The 15,036-nt window shown below is 39.8% G+C and overlaps 1 protein-coding gene across 1 annotated transcript; it reads right to left on the bottom strand.

Moving 5' to 3' along the window:
* Positions 1-2,219: 2,219 nt before the first annotated feature.
* On the bottom strand, positions 2,220-12,445 carry mtmr9 (myotubularin related protein 9). Its single transcript, XM_084560435.1, has 11 exons — positions 12,387-12,445; positions 11,832-12,016; positions 10,736-10,844; positions 10,453-10,578; positions 9,463-9,636; positions 9,159-9,376; positions 8,878-9,039; positions 8,656-8,797; positions 8,209-8,429; positions 7,959-8,110; positions 2,220-5,129 (listed from the first exon to the last, which is right to left on the bottom strand). The coding sequence occupies exons 2-11, from the start codon at positions 12,011-12,013 to the stop codon at positions 4,966-4,968; spliced, it is 1,650 nt and encodes a 549-aa protein (XP_084416561.1). The 5' UTR covers positions 12,014-12,016; positions 12,387-12,445; the 3' UTR covers positions 2,220-4,965.
* Between the last annotated feature and the right edge of the window lie 2,591 nt (positions 12,446-15,036).

Raw genomic sequence — 15,036 nt, 5'->3', positions numbered from 1 at the left:
CAAATAAGAAATGAGATATCACACTTAATTTTGAACATTTCAACAACAAACATGTTAATTGGAATCTTTTGGCTTTTGAATTGAGAATAAAGTTTGGTGTGTCTGCTTCTCTGGCTGCACAGTCACCATTTAAAAGGCTTTGTTTCCTTTAAACTTGTAATATTGTGATGGATCGCATGGAATCACTCAACTATGTTACTACCCAAGTGCAAGTACAACCCCCTGATCAGAGTAAGCTCACGTGTCTATAAAAGCCGTACACTGAGACGAGTCAAAATTAAAAAGTGCAAACCCCATGGAGTCTTGTAAGCCAACACTTTTTATAATTAGATTAGTAGCTTTTGTGGCTTGGAAGTAAGCGTGAGAGGTGAAGCTCTACAGCCTCTCAGATTCATGTTTATCAGTGAATGTCATGATGTGAGTATATGTACACACCCTCTGTTTGACTTTGAGGTTTGTTTGCGGTAGATAGAGGTTGGCCAGAGACTGACGATGTCTCTGAATGGAGCAAGTGGAGGGTGGGCTTGGGAGCTGTGGTGGCCTCTGAGTGGTGAACGTGTGCACACACCCACGTCTGTCATCACTGAGAGGGAAAGGAACAGGTCGAAAACAAGTTAATCTGTAAACTGACACAGTTTTCAAAAAACAAATCCTTGACATCTCTAAGGAAATCTTAGATTAAATGAAGCGGCAAAAAGCTAAGATTTATTTTGTCTTAGGTACGTGAACTTGCATAACCTCGATCCTCCACTCTTTGCTTCCAGGAAACATGAGAGGAAAATGATACCTGATAACTGTGAAAGGGTGCAGCTCAACACAGAAATATTTGTAATATAATTCAAACTTGGCTTCAGTTAGAAAGCATATTTTTCACATAAAAAAAGTAAGGTACACACTCTTGTTCCAAGAGGCCATCAAGGGGTCTTTTGTGATTAAGCAAAGCAAGGCTTTCAGCCATAAATTCAGTGCAGTGACACAGACAAGGCCACATTAACACGGCGAGAAGAGTGATGGATGAACGGTAGCACTGTAAACACTGCGGCTGCCATTACATGCCTCCATCTAGCAGCTGATCCCTGGCTATTTATTCCCAAGTCTCTTCGTCAGATGATTTGTTTCGTCACAGCAGTGGCAACATATTTCGTGAGGTGGCCTGTGTGCTGTTTACTAATCCCTGGACAAGATGGAGACAACCATAGGGGACAGTTGAATTCAAAGCCTCTATAGTATTTGGTTGTTTGTAGAAGCAAGAATAATTGAGTTTTTTGGTCACTGGAACAATGATTCTCACATAAGTCTTACAAAGCTGTCCTGTTGAATGTTTTAGTATATCTAGCTCATTGCCTGTGAAGGTTCTCAGTCATCCAGGTCAAGGTATATCCAAACAACGTTAAAGAAAGGCAACTGGACGTAGAATTTCTTGAAGATGTTTCGTCACTCATCTGAGTAGCTTTTTCGACCCTAATGAATGGTGATGTAGGTAAGGAGGACAAGGACAAACTGTTCCTCCCTCAATGACAGGTAAGTATCTATTATCTATTGACAGAAACTAGTAGTGCCAGTTTCTGGTCTTTAAGCTTGTAACATACAGACACTGTTTAAGCCAGTTTCTGATGGGCTACACCCACAGACGTTCCTATTTAAACCCCAACTCCCCCCGAGCCCCTTAAGCTTGTTACATACTCCACGAGAAGCGAGAAATTTGCTCTCGCTCCTAGGGTTGCGAGAACAAGAAAAATGTTTGTGAGACAGCAATCATCTTTAGAACCAAAGAAGCTACTCGCATGAGTGGCGAAACATCTTCAAGAAACTCTACAAGCCCAGTTGTCTTTCTTTAACATTTCTGGGTATGTAGTCTATCAGCTATAATGTGCTCTGGACGTAGAATGGGTGCAACACATGAAACTTTGTTGATGAGATTGACGAAACTGCATCAATCAGTTTAAGTGGCTACAAAACCAAAACAAAGAGCTGAAAGAAACGGGAAATATTTCAACTGATACAGGGGAGAAAATACAATTAGATAGTCCTACAATCAATCAGAGTAACGGAGTATGTGAAATTAAACTATTAAGGCATTCTCAATAAATGCCTGCATGAAGTTTCCACTGTTATTCTTTTGTCCATGGAGTTTACCCACTACCCAACGGAGCGACTTCAGACCAACTTTCCGCAACTAGTAAAAAAAATAAAATGAATAATCACAAACCATCATTTGTGCAACAATTTTTAATTGCTTAAACTTAAAAAAAAAATGTTAATAGATATTTTTTTTTACCAGCATGATCAGCAATGATAAAAGTACATACATCTGAATCAGAAATCTGATTTTACAGTAAGGCATTGCACAATTTAATAACATAAAAAGATTTATTTATCTACAGTGCGGTAATATTTTCTAGAGCTTAGCTGAAAGAAAAGTAACAATCATTTAAAGGATATTAATGCAAGCATAATAAATTTGTACGGTTATAAATCACGATATCAATCTGGTTTGTCACTGTTCCATTCATGCGCACACAAAGCATGGTGCAGTGTGTTTTTTTGTTTTTTTTGGCTGAAAGAAGCAATGTACATAGTGCACACCTGAAATCACATGTAAACGTTCCCTTTTGTAATGCAGCTTAAAGTAGTGGCTGGAATAAGCTCGGTTTAGTGTGATCATTACGTAATTCTTGAGGCAAATCAATGTACTGAGATGGCACTGGAACAAGCAGAGAAAATAATAATTGTAATAAGATAATTGTGTTACCGGCAAACAAACAAAACCATGCTTTTTCATATTTATAGTGCTGCATAAAGCTTTCTTAGTATTACCATGGATGGCAATTAAAGAGGAGCTTCAATGCCACTATGCATAGAGAATGTCTGTTAAGCTGTTGGACGATTCACTGCTGCCTTAATGACAGGTTTTGAAAGCAAGACATTGTTTATTATGTGGCCTTACTGAACAATGACTTGTTAGGGTGAGAAAATAACTATAGTAGTTGAAGTGAACTTTTGAACGACAGACTGAGAGTCATCTGTACAGACTCAGTTAAAAGTTATAAGCGCAGGACTTTTATACATGGGTGAGCGTCTCTTATATCCAAGCCTTTACCAAATGAGTTCACACAAATTTGATTAACTAGTCTCTCAGTGTTTCACAGTATACAAGAGTTTCATATACGTTGACTATGGTAACACGGTAACTGTTGCCCTGGTAGTTCTGTTTTATGGCAACCACTAACAGCTGTCTTTACCTGGACAAAATGTCTTCGACCCAAATGAAATCATTCTTTTAAGATTGTTTACATTGATGCTAAATATTATGACACAATAAGAAATGTAAGTATGCATGCCCCATTATCAACTTGTTACACGCTTTTCAATTACAAGTAACAATTCTTCTGATTGGGTCTTTCTGATCCAACTGAGGTGCTTACATGAGGCATTTTTGTTTTGATTGGACTATTTTTCAGATTAATATCTGAGTATTGAGAATGAAGAGAGTCCATGTAAACATAGCCAGTGATTGTTGCCAGAGGAGAAGATGGGAGAAACTATAGCGAAGCAAACAGAGTAGACTACAGCAGCTAGGAGTATAGGAATAGTTACTGAAGTAACCCCGGTTCTATGAATTCACCATCTCTCCTAACAGTCAGAAAGAATGAAACAGAAGCTAGGAAGCACCCAAGAAAAGTTTCTGTCTCTTCCTCGTCTGAGAGTGCTGAAAGAAGAGATAGCATTGGGGGTTGTAGACCGTAGGCATGTATGCCCTGCGTACGCATCAACCCTGTGTGACTACTCTCACCTCCAGAGGGAGGAGACAAAAGTTCCACACTGTAGCTTCAAAAGTCTGTGTCAAAATTAGTTGAATAAATTGGCAACAGCTGGTAAATACTAACAAGAATTATAAGACTATGTTTGTGGGACTGGAATATAGTATAATGGCTTCACACATACATACTGTATATACATAAAGGAATTGAAATCATTTTCACACTGTGCACCAGTTCTGAATGTTAAACTGTAAAACGGAGATATGCATTTTGCTCTATAACTTTTGTGAACACAACTATTATTATATAACTGTCTTTAAATAAACATATCAAATGTCTGTGTGACCAACTTTGTCATGTTTCACTGACAAAAAGGCCCTCAGTAACATCATTACACCTATTGCATTCTAAAGCATTTTAATAGCTATTATTATAATGCGGATAGAAGTTGGAGGGTCTTATTGTCTAGAGGCCAAATTAAATCAATCTTCGGTGTAATTCATTTGTGTATATTTGGACTATGCTACTGCTCAATAATGATCTGATAAATATACAGGACTGTGTTGATCAGATTATACAAACTTCCCTTTCCATTGTACAGTTGATGCTGACCCTACCTACGCTTATTATGTCATCCCAATGTGCACACGCTGCCTTGGAGTAACCTATATGTTGCCATGGTTACTCTGCAGCCCATGAGTGCCGTATAAATTAAAGCAGGATGGTTGGTGAAGATGTGAACCCTATAGAAATCTATACTCTGCCCTCGTATTTATCTTCAGGATAGTATAGAATCTAATATGTCATTTCTGGGAGAGTGTCTTGCTGAATGAAAAGTCTAACAGTATTAACCTGTGAAATCAAAACATAGTTCTGCATGATTATGAGATGAAGGATGTTTGTTTTTTTGGCAGCTAGTGATGTTATTTTTGTTTTTATCTTTTAGTTTGTAATGAGACATGGTATAATGAATGTATTTGTCTAAAAGATGAAATGTTCCAGTAAAGTTTAAATCCATTTAGTCATGGTTACGATGTGCCAACAGTGATTAGTTTTGCTGAAAATGTTCAGTAGTTTGTTTTGAAATGATCGAAAACACCTAAAACACAGACTGAGACTTTTCTCTTTGTGTGTCTGTTACCTCATCTACCTCCTCCTTCCATCTTGCTTCCTTTTGCAGGTGTCTCTCTCTCTGTCTGTCTCTCTATGGCGTATGAAGCAGAGGATCCTCAGTTTCAAGCTGGGCCAGCTGCCTGCGCAGGCTGTTTACTTTGTTCTGCAGTTCCTTGTTGTATTCGATAATATGCACCATTTCCTCGTAGGCCTCATCCAAACACTTGGAAGAGCGGTTCCAGCGAAGAAACACACCTTTAATTGAAGAAGGGGGATGAGAGTACACAAAGATCAAAACATATTGTGAGGAAGTGAATCCAAAAAAATTTAACAGAGGAGTGCACATTTACAGTACAACAATGTCAAAATGTGGAGGTTACATAATCACACGCACACACGTTTAAAAGAACATGTTAGCTTGACATGAATAAGTGTTGAAAAGGAGACCATCAGTTGTGTGAAAAGACTCAGAAAACCTACTCATAAACAGTTGGACCTTGACAGAGTGTGGAGGACGTTGAAAGAGGAACAAGTGTGACCACAGAGATGTGCTGCATGACAGGTATGTACAGCACTGCGTGTGCCAGTAATCTGAGCTTTTTTTAGTTCCGTCAAAAGGGATTCACTTCATTATAGAGATCGGAAGTACTTTATCATGTTATTTACTTTGGGTACGAAACAGTTCAAATCCATGATGGAATAAATAAGTCTGTAAATAAAAAAAAAAAAAAACACAAAATACACATCCAGTGGTTTAAGGAAAGTTAAAATATGAATGGTTGAGATTGTGACTGTAAACTACTGACAACTTGTCCAGCGTTAATAGTCAGTGCTATACAGCCGCGCCTGCAATTTAATAAACATATTTTTTATGCTTCCATGTCAGAAGGAACAAAATACTTCTCAGTCTCTGTCCACATATGAAACAAATTGCTTCATTTTTATTAAATACACTAAAACTCATTAAACACCAATTTAAATTCTAAACAAATGATCAAGCTACTCATTTATCACTCATGTATAGTATGTCTATTGTAATGTAGAAATTTTGCTCTCAAACCTGTCAGGATTATTATTATTATTTTTTGCATAACCTCAGTCCATACTAGTGGCCACGCCAGACTGGAAATCTGGATTTCTATTGGGTCTCTTAAATTGGCCAGGGACGGCGTGTGCGTCATGTTCTATGAAAGAGCTGCATAGGCAAGATGTAACGTGCACTCGTCAGTTCTCAAATGTCGTGTTCCACTTCATATAGAATGAGGGCGTGGGTCTACGGCTTTGGGTAGTAAGGGAGGCCCCTCAAACAGAATGCCTGAACCCAGTGACCCATTATCTGTCTAGACCACCCTCCCCCATCTTTTCTTTATGAATGGCCTCGTACAGATTCCCCGCGGCTATTTTCAGCTACTCCGAACCCAATTGAAATGAACTGAATCTGCAAGAAAAAAGAAAAAATGAAAAAAATACGTTTTCTTTCCAACATCATTAAGTTCTGGGGAAAAAAATCTCAATAACTTTGCCCCCAAACTAATCTGGGGACTTGTTATATAAAAGTTAGGTAAACAACAAATTCAGACTTATTGATCAGATTCATTGCTTTCAATTTAACCCATTCTCAATATTTCAAAAATTGTTGTGGTGTTCCCCAAGATTCGGTTCAGGGCCCAGTGCTTTCTACATTGCACCTGTTTTACTTTGGTTAAATAATGGTGACAATATTATAACCAGAACCATATAACCAGACAATATTCAATTATACATTTTGTTTAATTCTTGAAATGTTCCAAAACTGTCAGTTCTACATAATTGCCTCAAATCTATAGATCATTTTCTACAGTTAAATATTGAGAAAACCAGTTTGTATTTCTTCGGCATAAGGCATTTGACATGTCAACATTCAGAATTCAGAAAATTAAACTTAGTCTGTTAAAAATAAGAATCAAATAAAGATTTATGCAGCTGTTGTGATGTTTTAGCATTTCCAATGAAACCACTGTTGCTACAGTCTGAAAGTGTATTACTGAGATTAGCAAAGCTACGACTGCTAACTGGGAACAGGTAGTAAACTGTAAAACATCAGGGGCTCAGGTGTGAATGAAAATACCCATACTAAGACATGTAAGGCACTCACTGACATACCGAAGGAGCAATTTGTGAAATGCTGAAAATGAAAAGGCACATATGTGTTTTTGTTCTTTTTGTAACATGGTTATAAGACACATTATCGGTGGATGTTACTGAGGTTAAAGCATAGTAGAAGGTTAGTTCACATACCAAATGTGAAATTTCAGATCTATTCTTTCATTACGTTTGAAGAGTTACAGAATTTATATTTTTACACTTTTCTTGTCTTCATGTATGTGACCTTCAACATGAGAGCCAATGGATGGAGATGCAATTTTCATGCTGCAGTATACAATTTGCTCAGTGTCACTCAAGCTTTGGATAGGATCAAATTATGCAATCAATGTCGCCCCCTTGTGGTGAGATGAGCCAACGTTGAGATGTTGAATAACTTATGTTCGCATGCTAATGGTACTTTTCTCTGCTATTAATAATGGTATACTAATAGTAGTGGTTTTTAAGCATTAATTTAGCGCAAGTCAGTGCATGCATTAATTCAAATCAACAGTCGTCATCTGTTTGTGGCAATGTAAGTACACAGCAGGTAGTCTTACTGGTTGACACACAGGGTCAGACTTCCTCTGTCAGTCACTTACACACTTCAGAAAATGTGAGCATTCTCATGGAAAGGTGTAAAAGTTGAAAATGTGTAGAATATGGAGATATTAAAATCTTCTTTGTGATCGGTTTCATCCATTCAAACTTTACTTCCCTGAAACATGATTTCAAATTCACTTACTTACTTACTGTTGCCAATTTCTACTTCTTCTATCTGTGATGTAATGGTAATTATAATCAGCGTTGTACATTTTTTTAGTCTAAAGAGCATTTGAGTTCACTTGTGTTTTAGTGCATTCTGAGCAATATACTCTGACATTATCTTTTCCCCAACAGAGACAACCTCTAACATCTACTGTATAATCTCAGTCACTGAATGCTTTTTTAATTGCACCTTACCTTCCCACAGCAGCAGACTCTGAGGGGCCACAGAGGGCCAGATCACAAGACTGTTGGCCTCGTAGAGTGGGTTGGTAAAATGCTCCAGCTCTTGGGGCCGATTCACCCATGACCAGAGGGACACGGTCTTCTCGGGCAGAGACAGCCTGGCTCTGTGAAAGAGTTAGGTGAGGCAGGGGGCACTGTTTATCAAAAAGTCAAACACAGCTAAATCGAAAGCATAGGCCAGGTAGTTCAACTTCAGACTTACCTCTCGGCTGAACTGTTGCCCAAGAAAGTGCCAAACTGAGAGGCATAAGCATGTTCGAATAGCAGCACCAAGAAGCTTTCACTGAACTCAAAAGAACACGGAAACTGGCGAAGGATCTGCCACACGCAGTCCAAGAACAGCAGAAAGACAGGAGCCTCTTGGCGAGGCTTGCTGTTGGAGTAGGCTGACTGAGCACAGCGCTGCTGGAAGGCGTGACCTGCCTGGATAAGTGATCAAAAAGGTGAGTGCTCATGGGCTACACAAAAGTGTGTTCATAAAAATAAATAAACAAAGATCTTAATAGATGTAACTCAATTTGTGGTAAACTCTGCCCTTTGTAGCAATTCTCTTAACTCCTGCCTTGCACATTCGGATTCCCTTCAATGTACAGCAACAAATCCTGTTAGGCAGGGGTTAGGCAGTGCATCAAAGCTTAGGGAAGCTTACCTGGAGCCACTCCCGCTCCACCAGTCCCTGGAAGCCTTTGACTGTCCTGCAGGTCGGATCAAGGATGATCTGAGCCAAGGAGGTTACCTGCAGGGTGGAGTCTGCCCCTTCTGTACCATGAACGAGCACCGACGCTCCCTCCCTGAGACAAACACACACGCTTGCAATTCGAGTTTCTGTTATGGTTTAGCATAACAAGCAAACCAAATGTAGTTCCCTGACCTGTCGATACACTGGGCAGCCAGGCAGGCAGTGGTAAGGATCTCCTTGACGTTAGTCTGCCAGCTGGAGGCCTCGAGCTTGCTTAACCAGCGGTCCATGCTGTGAGACTGGTCGTTACACGCCTCCACCAGTTTAATCAGGCTCTCCTGGAGGACATTTGGCCTGGAATTGACAAAAAGGTCACAATGCTAAAAGAAAAGTCAGCACTGTTGACACATTCAGCATCCATTCTTACCACTCCTCTTAATATCTAACTTTCAAGCAGGACAAAAAAAAGCAACCTTTCAATGGCCTTGTGGATCCTCCTCCACTGTGGGTAGTTAGCTTCAGACTCAAATCCTCCACCTCGAGCTTTGGCCTGCTGAGCAACATTGATAGCGCGCGTATCAATGATGTATCCGCGTTTTCCTGGCCGCAGGGTGGCGTTGATCAGCTTCTCGTCTTCCTTACACCGTCGCCCATTGGTGCCCGTCAGTGGCTGTCCCGCTCGCATCATCACCTGAACATGGAAGTCATTTGAGGACTTTTCAAGAGACAGGCCTAAAACAATCAAATGCCAAAGCAGCTAATTTCCTTGTCCCTTACCATGCCGTTCTTCTTGTGGTAGTAGCTAAGTACTGGAAAACGTCCACCATGACGGAAAGAAGCGATTTTCTTCAGTGTGTCATTGTCGATGTCTTTGGGTACTGCCACTAGAGGGGGGTATGACGGACACACGCTGAAGTCCTTGTTGACGTCGCTCAGTCTCCACTCATCTGTCTGAGAGAAGGGATAGCGCCATGTTAAGAGAGAGGGTGAAAGAGGAGTAATCACTCACAGCCCTGTGTTTGTGTTTTTCTCATATCAGTCTACTAACCAATAAAAATAGATATTAAATAGAATTATCACCATGTGGTTATATGCCAGTCAAGTTGCAGCTGACATCCATGTATGTCCATGGTTCAAATCATTCACTCACTTGACAAAACATTAAGTACGCTGATAAAAACAAAACACATCCTAATATAAAAATACTGCATTTAATCCCCTTTCATGACTGTTATAATGTTCTGTTTATGTTGAAACAGTGTAAGAAAGGTGGTGATTCTTCTGTATGATCATTTTGGAGGATGTAGTTTGTGGTGCTGTTAAATTGTAATGAATTAAACACAATACTAGAAGCATGTGTCGGTACAACACAATACACTTCAATGATAGTATAAACCACAGCCTCCAAAATGAAAACACAGCTGAATCTCTGGGTTATTTAAACAGATGCCAAATACCATAACCTTCATGAAAATAACATTTAGTGTAGGTCTGTTATATTAGAATGCATTGATTTACACTAGTGTACCTAATGAACTGGCAACTAGTTGTAAACTGCTTGTGGTTAAGACTGTTTAGCAAAAGGTCTTAAGGAAGTTGTTGCTATATTGATATTTATGATTCCACTAAGAAACGAGATGTCTGCCTTTCCTAAAGGTGTTCATGAGATACTACATTCACTACAATGGGGCAGATGTACGTACAGTACATACAGAGGGACAACTAACTCGAAAATATAATACTTGTCACAACTAATCATATCTATACCATGGACTCCAAATCTTTAAAGGCGTTCTGTGGAAGAAATGTATTCCATCCGTCCTCTATGACTTCAAACATGGGCCGGTAGAAGAAAGGGTACATCAGGGAGACCAAATCAAGAGTGGACAGAGCCTTGAGGGGAATAAAAGATATTTATACAAAATTGTTAGTACATGCAGAAAGTCTTCTGGCACTGCAAATACAAACAGTACATGAAATTAAAAATGCTTAGCAGTTCACCGTAGTTCCAATCAGTACTCTGTAATAATGGATAGGAGTTTGTTTTTACCTCAATAGAGTTGGCAATGTTGATACACTCCTCCATACCAGGAATGTCGAGCTGGATCACCCTCAAGTCTTTGCATTTGACTATGATGGTTCCCAAAGATCCTACAAATCTGGAAGACAAGTTCAAGGTTTCATTAATAAAACTACAATACACATTAGTATTGGGACTCTTTTGTAACTACAGTTTCAGACTCTTCAGCACATGGCCATTTCCTCGCACTGCTGCTGTGTTTCATTCACACCTAGAAGAGCACTGAGCCCCTCTGTAATGTAGGAAATTCACTTATTTATTTTGCCATTCTGTGCAATATGGTAAATGGCCTTGCTTTTATATAGCGCTTTTCTACCTATTGGTACTCAAAGCCCTTTACAGTCACAGACGCATCTACCCAGTTCAGTGTCTTTCTCAAGGACACTTCAGCATGTGGCACATTCCGGGGATCGAACCGCTAACCCTCTGGTTCATAGACAACCCGCTCTACCTACTGAGCCACAGCCGTTAAGAATATCTGCTTTTCTCAGGAGCAACACTCTTATTGAACTTGTCCTTAGTGTATATTCAAACTCCACCACTTCAACATGTGTGTGTGGTATTTTTCCACTTACTTAAATCTAACTTTTATATTTGCTCTGCCGTAGTAACGCCTACATTTCCACTTTGGATCAATACAGTCTTATCTTCTCACTCTGATGACTGATTGTATATTCAGTGACTGCTTATTAAGTCACTGAATACTTAAAGGCATGGTCACACACCTCCTCCAAGGACAACCAAAATAAAATCAAACTGACTTGTAAGGGAAGCAAAATGGAGACATCCTGAAGTGAGAGTCAAACTTCCTGCCACAACTTTCACTTCCTCTCAGTGATGCATGTGGGAACATGCGCAATGTAATGTTCTGTTCTGCATGTATTCACAAAAAAGAGGTGGAAAAAAGAACAAAAAGACAGGTGCAACCACATCTAAATATGACTCTATTGACTGTTACTCCAGTGTTAATAAAACTAATTTCAGCCAATGCATGCCCTGCATCTCCTCACAATAAGAAATAAAACAACATTTTGACATTTTAGAAAAGGCTGTGGGGGATTATCACCTCTTCTCTATGGAGTCAATGTTTGAATGAAGCAGCCACAGCTCCTCTGTGTTGTCCTGTCTGGAGGACAGAATCAGGTGATGACCAGTCAAACAAAGGGTCCCCTCCACGGTGGGCATGAAAGGCCGGTGCAGGACAACTCCATCTACCCTGGGCGTCTTAATCAGCTCTGCAAACTCCATGATCTGACCAGAAAACAAATGTTTAATGTAGACAACACTACTGATTAGCTCAAGTTCATATTGGTATGACAAGCGAATATAAGTCCTGCTGGGCGGCTATTAAATATGAGTATCCTGCAGGTCACTGTCATGTAACATTAAAACGATAAATGCTACAACAATCAGTCAGCTAGGCAATGTTCGCTGGATTGAGGAAATGAAGTGGCTAACGTTAGCTAGCAGGCTAATCGTGACAGAAACAGGATCGTTTGCGGTACAGAGTGTTCGTCATTTTCACATTTCAACCAAAATGGCAACACAATACATACTACAAATACACAGAACCAGAGTGGAAGTTTTTCGTCGAGACAACGAATATTTATCATACATTTACCTGATATTCAATTCTTTTATTTGGATGAGGGGCGAGACTGGTACGTTCACAAAAACACGCCGGCCGGAAACAAGCCGACTTGAAAAAATGTACCCAGGACTATTTGCGTCGCAAATTCGTCTTTATTAAAAATAAATAAAGAAATAAATAAATGTTTTCCGGTGCATTTGTTATTAAAGCCACGGCGTAAATGCTCTGCAGAGTTTATGAAATGGGACTGAAAAGGACAAAATATATGACATTAATTAATTTGTAAATAATCAGTATAATCAAACGTCTAGAACAAGTGAAATGATCAACTGGTGTGAAAGAGTACTCATCAGTCGACTCGTCTAGACATTAAGTCATGTTAGATCCATTTTCTAGGGCAAAAATAAATAAATAAATAAGAATCACTCAAACATTTGATTGAATGAATCCTTTTCCATGGAAGGCGGCATAAATAAAATAGTAGACGGTTACAGAAATTTCACAAGCATTCATTTGTTGATCTGATTAAATGAAACATTACAAGACCACATAAGGCACATCTTTTCATCTTCTTGTTTCATTTGTCAAGGTGTCCCTTTTTGAAGCCTTGTCAACACATCCACCAGCTGCTGTATGAACAGTCAGCTGATACCAATAAGGGACACCAGGTGGCGACATTGCAACATTTTTTGAGCGATTCATGCACCTAATTGAGCCTGGTACATCCTGCATGGTTTACAGAAACAAATCATTGTATTGGTTAAGAAATCGGAGATCGCGAACATAAGGGTGAACCTGGTGATGGAGGGTTGTTAATAGGAATAGGAAAACCATAAATAGACTTCTTTCAAGAAGAACCACAAGAAGATATAAAGCAGTTAGGTACACGTAAAAGGTTGTAAACAGGAACGCAAGAGGATTGAGGATACTTAGACAATCTACCAAGAGTAAAAGGTTAACAACCAGTTGCAGCAGTTGCAAGTTAAGAGGAGAAAGGTCCTTGCAAGAGGGAATTCAAATAGAGACCAAACCCTTGGGTTGATTTGGGTGAGGGAAATGTAAGTCACATGAACACATAGATTTAATGTATCTGATAAAATAAGTAAAATGGTTCTGATGCATTGAAACACTTCCAGTGTCAGGTATTGCTATGTTTCAAGTAGATGGTGCAGTGGAGGTTAATGGGTTTTCTTGGAGGAGCGTGGGCAGCTTGCTGAAAGAGAGGGTAACTTTGATAATAGAGGCCTACAGCTCTTCCATGTAGCAGAGAAAAGAGCAGGGACGACACAACTTGTCTGAAGAGGAGGAATGAGAAGGCAACGTGCAGTGGCAGACCAGACAAAACAGTACCCTGGCGCACAATGGCATCAAACAGGATGCTGATTTCTGGCTAAAAAACTGTGAAAAATATAACACAACACACGCTCACAGTACAGCGCTTTAAAGATCACACGTCGAGCATCCTTCCCTAAAAAAACAGCAGGGAGTTTATTCTAAAGAAAAGAGGGGAAGCTGTTGCCTGAGGATTTTGTCTCAGTTGTCGGGCCTGTGCGGAGGCTTGCCTGCTCAGATCTTAAAGCACATTAAGGAACCACACATCAACCTTTAATGAGGTGAACACTTCTGAAAAGAGAAGAAGAGCAGATGGTCTTGGCGGAGGGTAAGGCGCCGGGCCAGTTTGTTTTAGACACATCTTTGTCAGAGCAATGCATGTGTGTGTCGGTGACGAATGGCAAATCAGCGCAGTATTTTGCTTGGGCTGCAGCCTGTCTGAGCTTCACAATAGATGGCTTTGCTCTGGGCCTTTCCAGCCCGCATCATAGAGCACGCTGCCTAGACGCCGGCGCGCAATTGAATGTGAAAACCCAGCGTTGCTTTATGAACTAAATAACTGCCCGTCTTCTGAGCAAAGTACGCTTTGCTGCGCTTTAAAAAAAAAAAAAAGAAGAAGAAGAAGATGGGCTGATAAAAATAGCTTTAAAAGCAAATATCTTTTCACAGCCTTATGTGGGATAAGATAGAGTAACATAACCTCTATCCTAGATAAACATGCTGGTGCAGGTGAAGAGGATTTAGTTTAGCATCTGTAATAAAAGAAGTAAAAATAAGTTTATTAAAAAAGCTAAAAGAGACAAAACCTTCTGAAACGCACACTTTCCAATGACAGTAACCATCAAACTGCTTGTGAGTCCATATCCGCCATGACTGAAATAAATGCTCACCCCCCTGCGTCTCATTATAGATCAGATCTTGACATTTATTGACGAACATTCGGGAACATTGCGTGGCAAATTTTAGGGGACTGACAATTAGTGCCCACGCCTACACCATTACTCATTCAAGCCTTTTCATTCAGTTTCTGATGAAGACAATCTCGTCCATGATTCACTCCTTTCCTTTAACCCTCTGTTCTGAATGGTTGCTGCTTAATTCCTGCTTATGCAAAGTTATTTTGGGCATGTCCAGTGAATCAGAGCGGTCTGTCAAGGCGGATAATAACCGTGGGTGCACAGTCTGATACCAAAAGTCTGCTGAGTGAGAGTGTGAGAAATGTTTGGGCTATTTATACTTTATCACACTCATAATTAAATGTAGGTTTTTGGTGTTTCTGAGTTTTTCACTGAGACCTTCCCGTCTGCTCCAGCTACACACTCATCATCCCGGAGCTCAAAGAGAGTTA

This window comes from Chelon labrosus (assembly GCF_963514085.1).
Source record: "Chelon labrosus genome assembly, chromosome: 14".
Lineage (NCBI taxonomy): Eukaryota > Metazoa > Chordata > Actinopteri > Mugiliformes > Mugilidae > Chelon > Chelon labrosus.
Note: the sequence above shows the minus strand (reverse complement) of the source record. Positions and strands in the feature narration are given on the sequence as shown.

Bases quoted from the DNA above. Each gene is read 5' to 3' on its own strand.
- mtmr9 (XM_084560435.1), bottom strand. From the start codon at position 12,013: ATGGAGTTTGCAGAGCTGATTAAGACGCCCAGGGTAGATGGAGTTGTC. The intron at 10,845-11,831 runs GTGATAATCCCC...CTTGTCTTCCAG, and splicing joins ATTGACTCCATAGAGAAGAG to ATTTGTAGGATCTTTGGGAA. The intron at 8,111-8,208 runs GTAAGTCTGAAG...ACTCTTTCACAG, and splicing joins GGCAACAGTTCAGCCGAGAG to AGCCAGGCTGTCTCTGCCCG.